The 19,778-nt window shown below is 36.3% G+C and overlaps 1 protein-coding gene across 2 annotated transcripts in view; it reads left to right on the top strand.

Moving 5' to 3' along the window:
• Nucleotides 1-2,487, top strand: part of CAMKMT (calmodulin-lysine N-methyltransferase) — a 297,789-nt gene extending 295,302 nt beyond the window's left edge. For both annotated transcript variants that reach the window (XM_075204137.1, XM_075204136.1), the window contains one exon: nt 2,209-2,487. In XM_075204137.1, the coding sequence (XP_075060238.1) occupies nt 2,209-2,286 (78 nt within the window). In that variant the 3' untranslated portion in view covers nt 2,287-2,487. The remainder of the gene's footprint in view (nt 1-2,208) is intronic.
• Nucleotides 2,488-19,778: the final 17,291 nt, after the last annotated feature.

The following is a 19,778-nucleotide window of genomic DNA, read 5'->3' as shown; positions in this document are numbered from 1 at the left end:
TGTGTACAATCTGTGCAGAGTGTTGTTGATAATTGTGAATTGTCTTTAAGTTAAACAGTATGAATCCCCCCCCCCCCCCACCCCCTTCTGCAGCTGCTGTTCACCCTGTGGGTCTGAGCGTGCTACATCCAATTACACAGAAACCATAAAGCCACTGATAGTAACTATATTATTGCCTCCTTTGCTCCTTTTTCAACCCTATTCTGCGTTTCAAATTGGAAAATCGCTTTCTTTTCACTGCATTTATGTTTTATTTTCTGTTCCACTGATCTGAAACAATAAAACCGTTTTTAATTAAGGAGATGTGTTTTCTTTGAGTGGGCTATTTATTTGACATTTACACAAAAGGTATTTTCTGCCAGTGCAAAACACCTACATTAAGCATATAGAATGTACATATTTTTTTTTTTTTATTCAGTAACCGATTTTACTGCAAATAAACCTATGGATTGTTACATATATATTGCTGTTTCTATAGGCTTGAGCAGTTTATTGTGCTTGAGAAGCTCAATTAGTTAACAATTAATGGTGTAAAGTTAGATTTTTTTTGAAACTCTGAAATTTCTATATTTTATTTATTCACAGTCGTGGAGAAAGCTGCAACGTACAAATTCCTTGTGAGGTGGGAGTAGATGCATTAAAAGCTACAAGATATTATAATGCAATTAGATCACCTGTAGTTTCAGTATTGTGCTTGGCGTTGGTCACATGACTTTCCTTCCTCCATGTCTGTCTTTAATCACTGACCATTACACAGGCAGTCTTATGTGGTTACTCACACAGAGTTAAATGCAAAACAGAGTAAAATGTTGCAGTTATTGCCTACCTTGCCATTTAATGTGTTGCTTATTTACCACCCAAGCTAAGTATATGGCTGCATGTTTTTAATGGTCTTTATGAAGCAAATTATTTATTGCAAAATAAATTACTTGTGGAAAATAAACTTCTACAAAGTCCGTATGGGTTTCTATGTCGTAATAACAATTCTTTCCACCTCACAAATGTGAATTAACCCTGTTTTTTTTTTTTTTTGCAAAAGCAGATAAAGTTGAAATTTTAATTGTAAAAGAGGGTTTTGATAGATAGATAGATAGATAGATAGATAGATAGATAGATAGATAGATAGATAGATAGATAGGGGCACACTGACCAAACTCTATTATAAAAAAAAATAAATCTGTACAAGGGAAGAATGCAAATAAATGATCTACTGCAGACCTGGTTTAATCAACCTGAGGCTACCCAACTTGCTGATATTGATTGCTGGGGATTGTAGTTCAGCAACAGCTGGGGGTAAATATAGCAGGCTGCGCGTTTAAAAAGTGCAGATGTTGCCTATAGCAACCAATCAGATTCTAGCTGTCATTTTGTAGTATGTACTGAATTAGTGATTATCTGATTGGCTGCTATACAAAATCTCCACTTTTAAAACCTGTCGGAACTTCGCAGCTTGATACATTTACCCCTTGGAATCCACAGGTTTCTTATGTTCAGTATACGTCTCCCATTAAATTGGCCTTGTGTGTGTGTGTGTGTGTGTGTGTGTGTGTGTGTGTGTATGTGTGTGTGTGGCTGGGACTTCCATTGATAGCTCCACTGGGTGAGGATTGTAAAGGGATATATATATATATATATATATATATATATATATATATATATATATATATATATATTCCTATATATAGTGTGTTTGTATAATAATAACATGACTACATAATAACAGGTACATGTATATTATGTATAATTAAATTATATATAACATGGAAATTCCTAATGAGCAGAGTGTTATGGGAAATAATACACAAAAGCAACAGTGTTAGCATTGAAGTATATTACACTGAAGATTGACCTATATATACTAAATAAGCAAAAATAATATTTTCATTCCACGTGAATTTAACTGTGAAATTGTAAATTATTATTTTTATCAATAAAATGACATTATTTTACTATATTCTGTAATAAGAATAAGTTTAAATCTAATCTCTAATGAAATTGTCCACTGCATTCCACGTGGTATATGTACTCTGTGTGTATATTATCTTATGGAATATTGATTATTATGTGAGCGGAAAATTGTTCTTTGTGTGTTCTGTGAAGCTCAACGGACCTTTCTCTGGCCAAATACAAGATTACGAACTGATAAAATGACAGAAATACTGTTCCTACAACTTACACTTGTGCCCTTTTTTTTGTTATATATTTCAGATAAAAGAAGAAGACAATGGCGTTTATGATACAAACATCCACTATCCAATTCTTCTTATCCTTACTAAGTCGAGATAGTGAAAAGCTTCAGAAAGGGAACATCTCACAACCTTTTTAATAACGTAACAATTAATAATTATCATGTGCATTTAACATCTTTTGTTTACACAGAATTAAATCATCATATTCCCTGTGTAGCTCTGCACACTGTCTTTGTACAATATAACATGTATGTTTGCTGGTGGCAATTTTTTTAAAAAAACATTTTTTTGTTGCCAATGTTGTACTGAGGATTTATTTTCTTCCTATATATTTATTTAGTTTTTTTCTAGCATGTTTTCTTCCTGGATGGCTATAGGAAACCACTGTATCAGACAAAAGCCTCATGAACTGACCATTTGTCCTGTGGACACAAAAGCTCACCCGGCCCTCTGCTCCTCCTCCTCAATTATCTGCGATTAGTCTCAGTATGTTGAGTCAAGAAGGGGGAGTACGCCGAGTGCTTATTATCTGTTTAGGTAGAAGAGGAGCACATTTAGGGCCTCTCTAAGGATGAAAAGTGAGCTCTAATCAGGTCCCCAATGAAAATTGGGTATTCTTTTCGAAATCTTACCAAAACACACTTTGTTTTATTTATGGAAATGCTGCATTCTACAGTACAGATAAATGCTATAATCAAATCGCGCAAAGCTGCCATGAATATTTACCACTATATGTGATTACAATGTAATGTCATTCAAAGCTGGTGTGACTATTATGTAGCCTGTTCTAAAAATTCAAATTGAACACATACCGTGGGCTACAAACTACTAATAGTATGTTATTTTAAGACAAAGGGTTAGATTTACTAAGCTGCGGGTTTGAAAAAGTGGGGATGTTGCCTATAGCAACCAATCAGATTCTAGCTGTCATTTATTTAGTACTTTCTACAAAATGACAGCTAGAATCTGATTGGTTGCTATAGGCAACATCCCCATTTTTTTCAAACCCGCAGCTTAGTAAATCTAGCCCAAAATGTTTTTGTAGATATTTTTTATATATACCTAAAAATATCATAAAAACCTCTGCAGTTAGTGCAAGTTCATTGTTTGGGTTTGTTATTACCTTTCTACGGTAAAAAAAAATAATAGTACTGCACATACTTCAGCACTGTATCAGCAATAAAGTGCACAAAATAATTAAAGTTAAAAAAATACATAAAGCATCAGTTAATAAAAACAGTGTCATAGTAAAGGATGATTCAAAAGAAAAACACTTACAGAATTTCCCGTCTTGATATCGAAGTACTTAAGTTTGTGGTTAGCGGATTCTTTTTCCTTTAGTATACTGGTAACTTGTTGCTCTTTGCATGATGTCACATATAAAATATCTCAGTGTGGTTACACTAATCATAAGTCATCCTAGTGTATGTCTGATGTGTATTCACGGACAAAAGAAATGTAATGAATGAATCAGAAAAGGATTAAGGGTTTATTAGACACTAATGGAAGCTGTGGCTATGTGACCTTCTAACCTTACCAAATAGTCTCTGCTTTTCTTTGGAAGAGAATATTTGAAATGTTATCCCCAAAATTATCTTTCCTGATCACCATGTGATGGAAATGTTGGTTTGCTTACCGAAGATATTCCTGTTTTTACCTGGGGATATAGAGCAAAGCTTGCAAAAGTGACCAAATTAGACAGTGACTGTGCAAAATGATTAGATCAACCTGGAGCTCAGTTTTATTGGTTGGATGAAAACCCCCTCACACACACACAGTTATCCTCCAACAAGATTGTCTGGCATATCCCCAACATATGCCAAAATCAAAATGATTCTGATCAATTTAAGGTCATTGTGGTCGGTTTTGAGTCAACCATCTAAAGTCCTGTGTCACGGTTCTGAATCAATCATTTAATAATATTTAATTAAACAGTTAAATATACGGCTCACTCATGACAAAATATGTATATCTGTGCCTGTGTATGAAAACAGTGTACAGTGCAAGGGCATATTGTTGTATAAAGATTTCTGACCATAGAGCCATAAAACACACATACACTTTTAGTATGCTCTCAATGGCATACTTTATATAGTGTACACATCATATGGAAGTTTTATTTGTTTTGCTAAATTCACTGCTATATAAAATAATATATTTTTTTTTTAAAAAATTCAAAATAAGCCATAAAACAGCAATTATGAGAAACAATGAATAATAAATATTGCATAGATCAACAGCATTTACTGCAGCATTGAAATTGACCCCAGCGACAACATAACACAACTGAAAGTTAAAGAAACAGTTGTGACAGATGGCCGATAGCATTAACTTTGGTGACAAAGGCCTACCAAAAAATGATTACTTAGTTTGACCATGAATTCATTATGTAGTTATTTAACTATGTTTGCGATGTGTACATATATGTTGTTACCTATAGCAAGTAATCAGATTGTACCTATATCAGTGATAGGCAATCAGATAAACTTCAAGGGCTGCTTGAGTGGCCCTCTAGCTTTCAGAAGGGCCACACTTCACATTTAGTCTCAATAATATGTTAAAACAATACATATAAATAAAGAAATAGACACCTCTCTGTAATAACATACCAGCAGACATTTTAAATAAGTGTCACAAGCTGTAACAAACAAATCTGACAAAGCAGGAAGGAGCTGGGGACCGCAGGTGAAAATTCAGAGAGCCCCCTGTTGCCCATTACCACTGGCGGCTCCAGAGGGGGGCGATCAGGGCAATTGCCCCCCCTTCATCATAGGGAAGGGTGCAGGGCCAACCAATCAGCGTAAAGGAGGGGCGTGGTTATGCAAAACTGCCCCCCTCCCCAGGTCTGCCTCTGCCCATTGCTGAGCTACATGGTACTATGTACAGCCATGTATAGCTAAACCAATGCTACATGTGTGTTCTAATGTTCCATTTATGCATAAAAATATTTATTTTACATTTAAAAGAGAAACCATGAAGAATGTTTAAAGACAAGGGAAAAGAATAACCACAAAGTATAAAAATAATAAATGCTCAGTCGGTGTAAAGGTATTATTATTTTTTATTAATTCAATTTAATAAGAAATAAAAAAAAAGAGCAGAATAAGTTGTTCAATAAACCCGTTTGGAAAATAGAAGTTTAATTTCAAGTTTGCGCACAGGAAGTTCAGGAAAGGAAGGGACCGAAGTTTGTGAAATCATTTAGCAAATCCAAATTGCTATCAACTTTACAAATACCTTTGTGGGCTAACTTTATTGTCACTGTCTGATGATTCCACCTTGGTCTACTGGGATTTTTTACATTTCATCTAAGCAAATTATCTTTTGAATTAAATTGCAGCTAATCACAGTCTATTGTTTCTAAGACATTGCTGTGCTATTATAAATCCTATTTCGAACACTCTCCCTTCTCTTTCCGTTTCTGCTCCTATATGACTGTCAAGCACAGTTAGATAATACATTTCTGCCTGCAAAAAAGCTGAATTCAGTGGAAATTGGTGTTCTTAAATCACAGTAACTCCCATTTATCAATATTTTCAACTGTTTTAACTGTTAAGGACAGAGACATATTTAGAAAGCTCTGAAGTGATTGTACAAATATTTTTCTGTTCAAAATAAAATTTTCTATTTTTTACATCCATTTTTATTTTTGACAAAGGAGCACATTGAAGTTGATATAAAATATACTTTATACCTCTTTATAATTAATTTTGAGTTTGCCAAAAAAATATGGTGGATATTTCAATAAAAATATAATCAATATAATTATTAAAGCTATTACGTTCCACAGAGCTATTAGTTTTTATCTTCTGAAATGTCAAGTATTTGCTAGGGTTAAAAAGGGTGGGGTTTGTTCCCCCTAGTATCACCAAAGAGCTTTTCACTATGTTACAGACAGCTTGTGAACAGTAAGTACTTGGTGAAAGCAAATTAAAATTACACATTATTTCAGAGCTTTAAAAATTTGCCCTTTGCCTGGAAGAAAAATGTTAAAAATATTCTAGACAGTCGATTTAATTTCCCATTATAGTGTGAGTTTGTTTTATGTATTTATTCCTTAAAATATTTTTTTTTCAAATACTCTGTAAATGATTTCACAGTTTTGACTTAAATAGCATTTAAAGAAAAAATTACATAAGTACATTTGGGGGAGGGGGTTCCATTAACAGCTGCACCCATTAAGACAACCAAAAAATGGCAAGTGTAAATTAATATTGACAGTGAGGTAAAAATGGAAAAAAAAATACATTGATATAAAATGCAAATCCAGATAAATTTGGATGAAAATAAATTTCTTTTTGCTGAAAACCTATTTTAAAGTCTGTTTTCTACACTACTTCTTGCTTAGTAAACCTCCATGTCTGTGAGTTATATAGTCCAGCAATAATTGCTTATCAAGGCCAAACAATTCTGCTCTCTTTCCTGAAAATGTGGTCATTGGCTACTATATGTCCATTGATGTATATAAATGTATAACTATATTTTAACTTTACCAATGTGGCAGTCTGCAAAGTAAAAAGTAAAACATTTTATTAACATTATATCCATATAATAATTGTGAACATTATAACTGTATAATGCACAAGTGATGTTACTACACATATATGCTGCTGACTTTTCATATCTTTATAATATACAGTAGGGAACACATCCCATATATTTTCATAATTTTAAAAATCCTAAATAGGTTTTGAGATATTAAACTATGAAATTAATATTTTTTACAGTTGTATTTGCACCTATAGAAATATTTCATCAACAATTTCAGTTTATACGGATTTTTGAATAGGTACAAGCATCCGTCGTACATCTCAATACACTGCTTTCAGTTGTCATGAGAATAATTATCGCTAATGCAAGATTATATTTGTATGTTGTAGGGTGTGGAGTCATTTTGAATTCCTCTGTTTAGCGAAATTAAGAGTTAATTGCTTTGCCTTTTCATTGCTCCAGTGCCTGTAGTGTTAGCTGCACCTGGAAAAACAGCTTATTCCTTCTGCCTTTCAGAGGTTCTTCAAAGCTGGATTTGCCAAAGTACACACACATCTTGTGGAATTTTCCAGCGATAGAAATACATTGTTCTAAAAATAAAAGATCATTTCCCCTAAAGGTAAAGTGTTATCTCAAATGGATATCCACTACTCTATCATCATGCAAAACATGATATAGTGTAAAGTATGGTATATAAAGCATTGGTACCTGCAGCAGAGTCAAATGGTTGATGACTTTGTCACGAGACTGTAACTAGTTTGGACACCTGAAGTTAAGACAACAATAGTTAACAGTCATAAGGAAAAAGTAATCAAAGGTTGTAATTTTCCAACCGTTTTCTGTGGGATGTAACAAGTCACGAAAAAAAAAAAAACCAGCAGGGTTCCAGGTCGGAAAATTTGTGACAGTTCCTTGTAGCAACTGTCTGAATGCACAGACTGGGAATTATGCCTAAACAGCATAAGTGTTCATTCATGAAATTTAAAGCAACTCTGTTTGTTGTGGTCATCGAGAGAGCTCACAGTAGTCCCCAGAATACCTGTTATGGATCAATATTGTTCAACCCAAGGGAGCCATTGTCCTGAAATAAGGCACTGATCACTGAGAAAAATGTTGCTGTTCGATGAAAACCTTACCCAGGATAATGTCAATTGTCTACAATACGTTGGTTCTGCTCACAAAATGAGATTTAGTATGCCCTAAAAGATAACTAGCATAAGAAAGCAGTGCCAATAATGTTTGGATGGAGGGGGGGTTCTCTGGTCTAATTTGTATCCACCAATTGGGGAAGCTAAAGTGTGCAATAAAGTGGCCTTGTGACTAACTCACAGTGTGATCTGAATGGGAAATTGGGACTTGCTACTGGGAAAGACCATTCCCTTGTTGGGTCTTTAGGAAAATAAGCATATTCGACTGGTTGACCTAACTCAACCAATGAATCTTCAGAAAATAAGATAGTCCTGAAACTGAAGTAACGGTGTGAAAATTCCGTAATTCACTATGAAAGCCCATGATCTACTGTACATGGGGAAAAGTGCTGCATATTATTCTTCAGATCACAATTTTCATACTTTATTACACATCACCATCATCATTATCAACATTTATTTCTATAGCACCAGCAGATTCCGTAGCGCTTTACAATTGGGAACAAACAGTATTAAAACAAAACTGGGTAATACATACAGAGAGGTAAGAGGGCCCTGCTCGCAAGCTTGCAATCTATGGGACAATGGTTTGATATACAAGGGTAAGTGCTACATCATATTGGATATTTGTCCATCTAGAAAGGTTACAAAGTATTTAGTGGGCTGTATGCTCAGTCACACAACTATGTTGGTCAGAGGGTTGTTGTCTTGTGTTAGCTGTGTAGAGGGTGGTAATAGGGTAACCTAGGTAGATTAAGAGAGTGGTAGAGGAATATTATAAGCTTGTCTGAAGAGGTGGATTTTCAGAGAACGTTTGAAGACTAGAAAAGTCTTGTGGTGCGAGGGAGTGAATTCCATAAAGTGGGTGCAGCCCGAAAAAAGACCTATAACTGAGAATGGGAGGAAGTGATGAGAGTGGAAGAGAGACGCAGATCTTGTGCAGAACGGAGGTGTCGAGTTGGGAGATATTTTGAGACAAATGAGGAGATATATGTCTTGTCTTAGAAGCAAGAATTACAGGATCCTGGGGCAAACACTTGCATATGTAGTATGTGAAAGTAATAGCAGAGCTGGAGACAATTGTGGGACTTCATACACTGAGTGATTAGTTTATTAGGGACATCTGCCATTCTTATGCAACTGCTCAATCAACAACAGTAGTACATGCAGTCCAAATAGTTCAAGCAGGTATTGAGATGCCAACAAATTATGGGTGTACAATTCAGAGGGAGAATGGGCATGACAAAATACTTAAGTGAATAAGTATTGGGCACCAAAGGTGTTAGGAGGAATGTATCGGGAGTTTCAAGACTCCTAGAGTTTCCACAATCAATATACGGATTAAGAATGGGCTACCACCAAAATAGCATCAAGCAAAAAAACAGTGGTTGGATATAGACCTTTGATGAAAGTGGGGACGGAGGAGGCTGACAAGCCTTGTGCAGAATAATATATGGTCTAGAACCACTCCACAGCTGCATAGCACCATGGTGCGGAAATAGTCAGCACAACTTGTACTTTGCCACAGAGGAGGTATGGCATTTAGTGACCCCACCAAAATAAATGCTGTCGGTAAAAAGCAAACACAAACATTGAATAAACCCCATTTCCTGCTGATGGGAGGACCAAGATATGGCAACAACTGTATGTATCCATTATGTTGATTGTCAATTATTCAGGAAGGCGCTATTGGTGTCATGATGGGATTTTGTGGCTGCCAGAAGATATCTGACCAGTGCTCTCCGTTACATGCATTCCTTCATGCCAGTAGTGTACACTTCATCAAATGGTCTTTGTCAGCATTGTTCTATGCCACAAGGTTCAGAAATCCTGGAATGATTTCCAGTACATGACTGTAAAAAGCTCAATGTAGTGGCTTACACAATCTCTAGATCTTCACCCAATCAAGTATTTGTGGCATACGGTGGTACGAGCTATTCGGAGTAGAGATCCACCACCAGCTAATGTGCAACAGCTGGAAAATGTAAAACTGGAAATTACATTGAGCAGCACCCTAGTGCTAAATGTTAAACACTTTGTTGTAGGGGGGCATCTACCATTCTCAGATTATGGTGGTCTGAAACATCTGATGGTGCCTAATGGACTTGTTTGCACAGCATGGTTCATGGTTAAAGCGCTACGGAATATGTTGGCGCTATATAAATAAATGATGATGATGATGGTTACAACTTTAGATGACCTGGATTTTATGACAGTTGGGGGTCTGGTGATGGCCCTTGCTCTTCTCCAAATACCAATCCAACCTGGTACATGTGCTGCACATATTGAATGGATGAGCTCCAGTTATTGAAAGTATTGTACCTGTAAAATGAACAAAGATGGTTATTGGTATTTATGTCAAAGCCAGAGATACATAACTATACAAACAGCAGAAATATGTTTTAGGTGTTTTACTGAATTATTATTATACAACAATGACAAATGTCAGCTTTTAGCTCTCTTTTAATTAGAAGTCATTATATTAATTGAAGATTTTTTTTTACATTCAATGTAATTCAGTCTACACTATTTGAAGTCTACTACACCTGGAAATCTGCAAGATGCTCAAGCATTTGTTAGATAAACAAATATTTATGAAAATTGTTCCACTGTTGCCCACAACAACCAATCAGATTCTATCATATTTCTAGCTCAGATTAGAAAATGAATTGAAATGTCTGATTGGTTACTGTGGGCAACAGTTACTATGGGAACAGCACCTATTCTAAACTTTTTACCGGCTAAAAATAAGACGTTTTCAGAAATGTCCCTCAATGAATCTTCACTAGACTGAAAGCTCTTCTGATATCATAGATGCAATGAACAAATAGTTAAGTCTCTTTCCATGGAAAAAAATAGCACTATTTCTCTGTAAATTAATTTCAGTCCAGTCATGCACTTTGAACTCCCAGTAAAGAAGATTCAAAGGCGTTTTAATAGAGTCATTTTATTATTGTTTCCTAAAGCATCTTTCAGTTTAGTGTTTAGGAAGTAAGGCCTTGCTAATATTCACCTTTATTTGTACAGTATTTTCACAATGAGCAGATTGATGATGGATATGAAAGGTGAATAAGACAGGGTTATGAACTTCGAGTTTTTCAACCCACAATTGAGAGTGAACAATATGGATCTCAACTGCTTGTTTTGTCTCACAATCCCATAAAGACAGCTTGGCAGGTGAGTGTTATAATATAACTGAGAAACCTTTGAAAATATCGGCACATTTCCATAGTCTGCTTCCTTTTTTTTCCTTACAAATAATATCAGAAGCTCATTGTGCAGAAAAGTGTAAAATACTTATTAGAACCAAAGTATAAAATGTAGAGATTTTATACATCTTAGACCACTTTCATTCTTGCCACTCTATATGATACACAAGTCCCTTGCTGTTTCTTATATAGTCTGCATTCTTTAAAGGCATATTATTCCCGTTTATCAATGTCTTCCCTTTGTATTGGTCTAATGTAAATAAATAAAGATGGCTTCACTGTTACTTTGACCATTCTCTCTGAAACCCTGCACAGTGATGGAGAGGTCAGGGATAAGTAGATAGGGTGGTATGAATAAACTTGACTCATTGAGGCTTCACCATTCCTTTAGCAGATAAGGACAATGAGGGTCAGAACAAAACACAAGATTCATGAAGACGCAAGAAGGGAAGAGCATACAGATACAAACAGAATGCGTTTGACGTTGTTATTGTGTAATGTTTTCTGCTTGTTATTTGATACATGAAGGAGATATGCAACCGCTCTGTGTAGGTCTTAAGCTGTAGAAAGTTTTTTGTTTTGTTTCGTTTTGTTTTTTTCAGTCTAACATTTTGTCCAAGGACAATGACAGCGGAATAAATAAATAAATCATATCAGCCATAAAAGCGTTGGTTGGGCATTGTGTTTAAGTCAAGGATTATCTGCCTTTCAGCCCTTTAGATTAGCATGATATAGTTCACAAAAAAACAAGCTTTGAAAACCTTGTCAGTGTTTGAAACTCTCTGCTATTGATCATAGTAAAACACTGGAAAGCTGTATGGTGAATCTGTCTATCAATCTGTCATATATATATATATATATATATATATATATATATATATATATATAGTTATAGGGAGTTAAAATGCAGATTTGTTTTCACCCTAGGGGTGATAGGTCCATATCCCCACTTTAAGCTGGCTACACACTACAGGTGTTTCAACCAAGTATCGTGCCAATCACACAATAAACGACTGGTGGGTCCGATAATGCATTAGGCCTTCTCACCTCTCTGTCTGTTTTACCCAGTTTGTTTATTTATTAGTTTACTGTGTTTGTCCCCAATTGTAAAGCGCTACGGAATAAGTTGGCGCTATATAAATAATTGATGATGATGGTGATAGTGTGTACGCTCCCAGGATCATGTTTTAATCGAACCAAAGCACATTGCATCATTTCATTTGATTTTATATACCTCTATAAACAACGGAAAGATGTCGGGAAAATGTGGAAGTGTGTATGCACTCACGACCAGCAGTGTTGGCAGATCTCCATAGAGTTTACAGAGTCACAATCTTTTCAGCAGATGGTTATGACAGATGAAGAGCTCAGATCTAAAGGTAAATGTTGTAGGTGTGTGCGCATGAATCTGCATGTTCATCGGGACTTGCAGTTGTTAGTAAAATCTTAAGCGTGTACACAGCTTTACACTAGACAGTAAGGACAGATTCACAGTGTCTACTTAGGAAATAAGTTCATATTTAAAGGCTCTTTAACCCTCGTTTTCATTTCAATCATCAAATTTGCAATTTCGACAAATAAATAGACAAGGTTCAAAGTAGATACATGTAAACTATTGAATTAAGGTTTGGTAACAATTAAGCTACTTGCCTATTAAAAGGGAAATAAAAGAAAAGAATATAGTAATAGTGGTAGACAGCAAGGTAATTAATAGCTCTCAATGCCAGGCTCCCACAGCAACAGCTAGTAAAATATTGGATATTTTTCTTATTAGAAATGGTATCTATAGCTACAATTAGTTCACTTACTAACTATATAACTGTACATTTTCTTAGTAGTGAACTTGCTGTTGAGTTTTGGAACAATTTGAATGCCTTTTTTTTTATGAATTCCACGCATGGGGAGAAAGGAACAACAATTAGCAATTTTAATTGTTTTTTATAGTATTGTAAAGGATGGACTCTAAAGGCATGGGGGTAAATGTATGAAGCTGAGAGTTTTTCAGCGGGTTTGACAAACCAATCAGATTCTAGCTATCATTTATTTAGTACATTCTACAAAATGACAGCTAGAATCTGATTGGTTGCTATAGGCAACATCTCCACTTTTCAAACCCGCCAGATAACTCTCAGCTTGATACATTTACCCCATGGTGTTTAATAAGTATTTAGTTATAACATGTGATTACAACATCTACTCTACAACCTTCTTACCACACTCCTTAAATTGTTTAGTGCTGCTACCAAAAAATGGAATATTAAATCAAAAATCTGTCCACCACTCCCTATTTTGTCTTGGTTACAGCGTCCTGAAATAAATAGCATACAATTTTCCTTTCCAGATGTCAGTTATTTTAAGTTTGCTTCATCTCATCTAAGGGACCAGTAAAACCAATATTTAACATTTTCAGATATAAAGGTAAAATAAATTGTCCATATTGTACTCTTAAAATATAATTTAATAGAGTAATATTTAATCGAGTATTACCTCCCCATTTCATTGCAGACCTTTATTAAGTAGGCCCACTTAATCTGCATTTTCTTTTGAGTTTGTACTAAATTTTGCTTTACTATATTTCTGTGCAATGATACTTATGCTATTTATGGTTTTATTCAGTCTACCAATATGTATCACTCTGCATTATATCAGTTTTGTGTTGTTTCCAGCTTGTTTTAGCATTTTCCACACTGACTTGTACATACTTTCAGGCGCTTTGGTAAACACCACCTAATATAAAAAAAAAAAAATTTTGCACATTTTATTTTCTTAAATCATGGAATCAAAATTAATTTATTTTGGATTTTTTACCAATGATCAATGCAAAATAATCTGTAATGTTAAATTCTAAAAAACAACAACAATACCACATAGGGTGATATGTAATATCCACTTATGATTATTTTGTAGAACTGTACAAGTCACAAATTTAACTTATTATTTGGTCAATATATATAATAACTCGATATACCTGGGTATATTGTGGTGGTCTGTTAGAGAGAGTCAATATTGATCTTCTACAAAAATTATTGTCCAGATTTTGCAGTTTGATATTAAACACCAATTCTACCTAAAAGTAAAATAAAATGGATTTAAAATGACCTAAAATAAAATGTAAAGTTTTACTTGACGCTAGGTAGATTCATGAAATTTGGCAGATGTTCACGTTAGTCTCCTCTGTAAACTTTTTACTTACATGAACGAATGATAAGACTGAGAATTAAAGATATACATATAGGGCATGAGTCATTAAGGCAAAAAAGGAGTAAATGTTTTCTGGGACAATCCATGTTACAATGCAAGGGGTGCAAAGTAGTTTATTATTTTGCACATAAGTTAAATACTGTCTGTTTTTTCATCTAGCACACAAATACTTCCTAGTTTTATTATTACACTGAAATTTAAAGTTGATCTACACATGTCCTACCCCAACTATAAATCTGTCCCCACATTTTAAATTTACCTCCCCCTCCAGTGCAACATGGTTTTGCCCAGGTGCAAATGTTACTCCTTTTTTATGCTTTGCTCTCCTGAATGACTCAGGCCCATAATATTTACATGTACTTTATATAACTTTACATTGTATTTATTATGGTTATAGTTGAGATGGGAGGCCCTGATTCATTTATGGGTAATACTGTATATTCAGTGTAAACTGGATCTAATAGGGAACATTAGAGAATAGATCTAATAGTAATAGCAGAGCAATAAGCAGAGGAGACCTGGTCAGACCTGATAATGTGACTGCCATGATGTCGCGGTACATGCGGAAGTGGCAGCACGGTGGCGTAGTGGTTAGCACTTCTGCCTTACAGCACTGGGGTCATGAGTTCAATTCCTAACCATGGCCTTATCTGTGAGAAGTTTGTATGTTCTCTCTGTGTTTGCGTGGGTTTCCTCCGTGTGCTCCGGTTTCCTCCCACACTCCAAAAACATACTGGTAGGTTAATTGGCTGCTAACAAATTGACCCTAGTCTGTCTGTCTCTGTGTGTTAGGGAATTTAGACTGTAAGCCCCAATTGGACAGGAACTGGTGTGAGTGAGTTCTCTGTACAGCGCTGCGGAATTAGTGGTGCTATATAAATAAATGATGATGATGATGATGTATGACACTCATCGTTTGAAGCACAGAGTTCAAGTCAGAACTTTACAGATCCCAGCCGGGAGTAGCGGTGTCTGTAGACAGAGAAGAGTGCACATCATTTTTAAGTTAAAGGCACTGCCTGCTCGGTGTAGAGGCAAGTGATTAAGGTTAATATGAGTGCTGTTAAAGTCAGCACATGACACAAATCCTTATTAGAGGAGTTATTAGTGATACATCACCTTTATTGATTGACTCATTCTTCCTTGACAAATTATGCCCAATGAAATACATTTTTCAACTTTGCCTTGTGAATAAATGAACAGATAGAAATTCACTGACTTTCCACTTATTTTTATGGAATAAAAGGGAATAGCTAATCATTTATTTCTCTACTGTTTATGCTTATAATATACTGTTTCTATTGTGGAGTTAAATGGTCTGCAGCTAATGACAGTAATTGCTTTAGATAGGTGTTTTCCCTTGACTATAATGCGTCCATTGAAAACTGACATTTATTATATAAACTGTAATATTTGTTATTTTAAATTAAATGGCGCAGCTACTGACACTCTTTCCTCACACTGGGTTTGAAAAACAGTATAAATTAATAGCTTGCATAAAAAATAATGGAAAGGACTTGATACATTTTCTTCTATGCTAATCCAGGAAAAACAGAATGCATGGCACATAAGGGTAATAAGTGAAATAAAATTTGGTTGACCACTATGATATAACACCTCTACTTTAGGCCTTTCCAAGTGCAGGATTTCGGATGGGGGGGGGGGGGGGGGTTCCACTTCTATGTGTGCCTGCTCCTTCACAAGTGTGCCGTTGACATCCGGAGGTGCTGGGAAGAGAGAATTATACTAGGAGCCTGAAGTTTTCCATGGCATAGAAGAAAAGTGATGAGGTCAAGAAGTAAAATAAATTTTAAATATTTTTAGGTAATTTCACCTGGCTCCCTGATGTCATCCATACTCTGGGCCTGATTCCTCTTCAAATGCAACCTGCACACAAGTTGAGTTTTTGAAGCGAGCAGGGACCTTCAGTGTACGTGCGCCCTTATTCAAATCCAAGCGGATCTCAAGATGCATTTCCATTTCTATCTAGGTATAAATATGTTCTGCCTGAATAGTACTTGTCGTATGTTAACAGACAGAACAGACAACAGGGTACATACATGCCTATGTGCAATATAAAGTTCCATAAGAAAACATGCAAAAAAAAATGTTATAAAATAAATTGCCAACAAATAATGCTATAATCATTGTAAAAATAGTGTTTTTAAAAAACATATAGATTTTCTCCACAATAAATACATAAAATAGGATGCTCTTAATGCATACTTTACATACAGTATGTTTTTATCATTTTTCTTGCTTACATACACATGTTCTGTGCTATCAAGTGGCAGACATACATGTAGTTGTTAATACAAAGACAATGCCGTGACATAAGTAATATATAGGTAATATTCTTTCCCAAGGCCATGCTGTCCTGTACCTGTCTAACTTTACCTTTTATTGCTGCAAATAGAGCGACTTATTGTCAATTGATCCTGCTAACTATTGTTGAGGTACAGAACTGTCTCCAGGTTATACCACTTTCATACTGCCGCCCCGGCAATATCCCGGGTTGTTAACCCAGGATATTGCCGGGGCACAGGGCAGTATAGATAAGAAGATTCCCGGGTTGGGCGGGTTCATACTGCACCTGCCCGACCCGGGTTTTAGAAAAAAAAAGTGAAAAAAAAGATTTTAATTACTAAAAAATACAAAACAAATGTTTACTTAACTTATTTTCAGCCAGCGGTGTCTCCGGTGCGTTGCCGGCTGTCAGGGGGACCTCTGGGTACTAAAATGACGTCATTTCTTGTCCATTAGAAATGACGTAATTTTATTACCCAGAGGTCCCCCTGACAGCCTGCAACGCACCGGAGACACCGCTGGCTGAAAATAAGTTAAGTAAACATTTTTTTTGTATTTTTTAGTAATTAAAATCTTTTTTTTTTCTTTTTTTTACTTCCCAATTTTTTTTTTTACAGTATGAATGGTGAGACCCGGGAATTACACGGGTTGCACCATTCATACTGCAGGCGAGCGGGGTCCAACACGGGAATTACCCCTCGCAAAATCCCGGGTCTAAGTCCTGGGATTTTAGACCCGGGATTTTGTGGTTGGACTATTCATACTGCACCAAGACCCGGGTTTTTCAGCGTTCCTCTGCAAAACCCCGGGTTTTTGGTGCAGTATGAATGGGGTATTAGAAACTCTACTGTTTGACTAATGTACACATACACAATAGGCAGATTACAGGACCATTGATCGCATTCATAGTTCTGATTTAATCTGTTGTTTCTTTTTTGTGACACTTTCGCAGGTAGTTGGTTTCTATTATTCCACTCATTTGTCTTTGTAAATGTCCCTATTTTGGGTAATTAGGAGTTGGGAAACGTGTTTCGAGCATGTTATACTGGAGGCTTACTACTGGGTAGTACTGTTACTGGTGTACGTATAATTGGGCACGTCTGCATTATTTTTGCTACTTTGTACAGAAAACATGTTGTGGTAAATTGTAGATTAAATGGAAACTAGCAAACATGCTATTTTGTAAAGTAAGGACACATTCTATTATAGTTTGTTTAAGGTGTTTTGAACAATTACTTAAGTCAACAATGTAGACTTGTAATTTCTTAACACGTGTAATATCATATATGAACTTGTTAGTAAACAGGATCGTTTTTGATGAGAGTAACTACTCTGTCACAATATCAGATAGCTGAGGCCTACTTACTGGTATTTACGCTGCTAGCACGGAGGCACAGAATCTAAACATACCCCTGGTCTTCGCCGGGGACCCCCACAAGGAGGTTTGGAGTTTGCTGCAGAGGCACGCAGGTCGTGGCCCTCCAAGTTAGCTACCAGTGAAGTAATGGGTGAAGTAACGTAGTCAAGCAATCCGAGGTCAGGCCGTGCTGGAAGCGAGGTACAATAGGAACAGGCAGAGGCGTAGTCAAACAATCCAGAGTCAAACCAGGAAAACAGTAACATCAAGGGATGATCCACGAGGAAGGTCAGGGAAGCCAAGTCAAGAACCAGGAAGTCAGTCAGGGTGCTGGGAAGCACAGAGGAACGTTGGAGCAGAAGGGACATGGACCTTGATACTCTGCTGCCAGGAGGGCACCCGAGTCTTCTTTAAGTAGCTGCAGAAGAACCCCATTGGTGGCAGTGGATGGTCGGCCGATAACCAGAGTCCCGTTGCCTAGGAATGGAGACGCGTGCCCCTGCGCATGCGCTTGGCCGTCAGGCGCGTAATTGCGTCATTTGTCCCATTGCCCAGCAACGGGACGCGCTGGGTAAGCAGAGGATCAGACAACCGTCCCTGACACCGAATAAAGGTGCGGGGACGGCGCCTGACATGTCTTAAAGGAATTGATTTAACCATAGAATATAGGCAATTTATAGCCAATCAACACAGAAATATACTACTCTGTGATGTTTCCATATCAAATATTTGGTGTTATAAGTGGGATGAGGCATGGAGCAGTTGAAGGACCACAACATTGGATTGTTTTGAGTTAATCCCAGGTGCCTCACTACGTAAGAGAATATTTCCCTGTCCAGTTTGCCTCAAGATTGCTCCAGTCTACGCTCATCTGTCAGACCTACATAGATTGATTATACGGTTACTTATTATTCTGTCAGACTGCATTTTTGTATTGTTTAGCACAAGTATTTTCACTGAGTCATGGTTGTAGTAATAACATTTTATTGTTTGCCTAGGCAAGGAAATCAGTAACATTACAGAATAATAGCTGGTGATGGAATAATTATTGCATGGATTGAAAAGTACCTAATTGATGTGAAGAATAGACTTGGTGACCATGTCTGGGACTATATGTGTGTTTTGTTCTCTAACTGCCATCCCTGCAGTGATCTCTTGGTATACGATTTTCTAAGCTTGTCTGCTTTCCACCTATGAGACCTATGATAGTAGTACTTAAATACGAAGGAAACATACCAAGTGAATCCCTGGAAATAAAGGATAGGAGTTAAATAGGAGTGAATACAAAGCAAGGACTGAAGATTGTAAATTTTAAGTGATGAGGTTTATTACTAGATTGTATTGTTATGTGAACAATAGTTTTGTACTATACAGTATGACAATATAATCTGTGCTCTGGAAACAGAGTCATGAGCTTGACAAAATATACTGAGTTGTTCCCTTTTCTTTAAAGATCCCATAAGACTTTTTTTTCATTGTTTGAAACAGGTTTGTTTATCATCATCATCACCATTTTCTTATATAGCGCCACTAAATCCGTAGCGCTGTACAGAGAACTCATTCACATCAGTCACTGCCCAATTTGAGCTTACAGTCTAAATTTCCTAACACACACAGACACAGTCTAGGGTCAATTTTGATAGCAGCCAATTGACCTACTAGTATATTTTTGGAGTGTGGGAGGAAACCAGAGCACCCGGAGGAAACCCACGCAAACACAGGGAGAATATACAAACGCCACACAGATAAGGTCATGGTTGGGAATTGAACTCATAATCCCAGTGCTGTGAGGCAGAAGTGCTAACCACTTCGCCAACCGTGCTGCCCAAGTTTGTTTATGCACTTATCTGTTGTGAAACAATTGCATGCAGCTAGC

The sequence above is a fragment of the Mixophyes fleayi genome, chromosome 3 (assembly GCF_038048845.1).
Source record: "Mixophyes fleayi isolate aMixFle1 chromosome 3, aMixFle1.hap1, whole genome shotgun sequence".
NCBI classification, from domain to species: domain Eukaryota; kingdom Metazoa; phylum Chordata; class Amphibia; order Anura; family Limnodynastidae; genus Mixophyes; species Mixophyes fleayi.
Note: the sequence above shows the minus strand (reverse complement) of the source record. Positions and strands in the feature narration are given on the sequence as shown.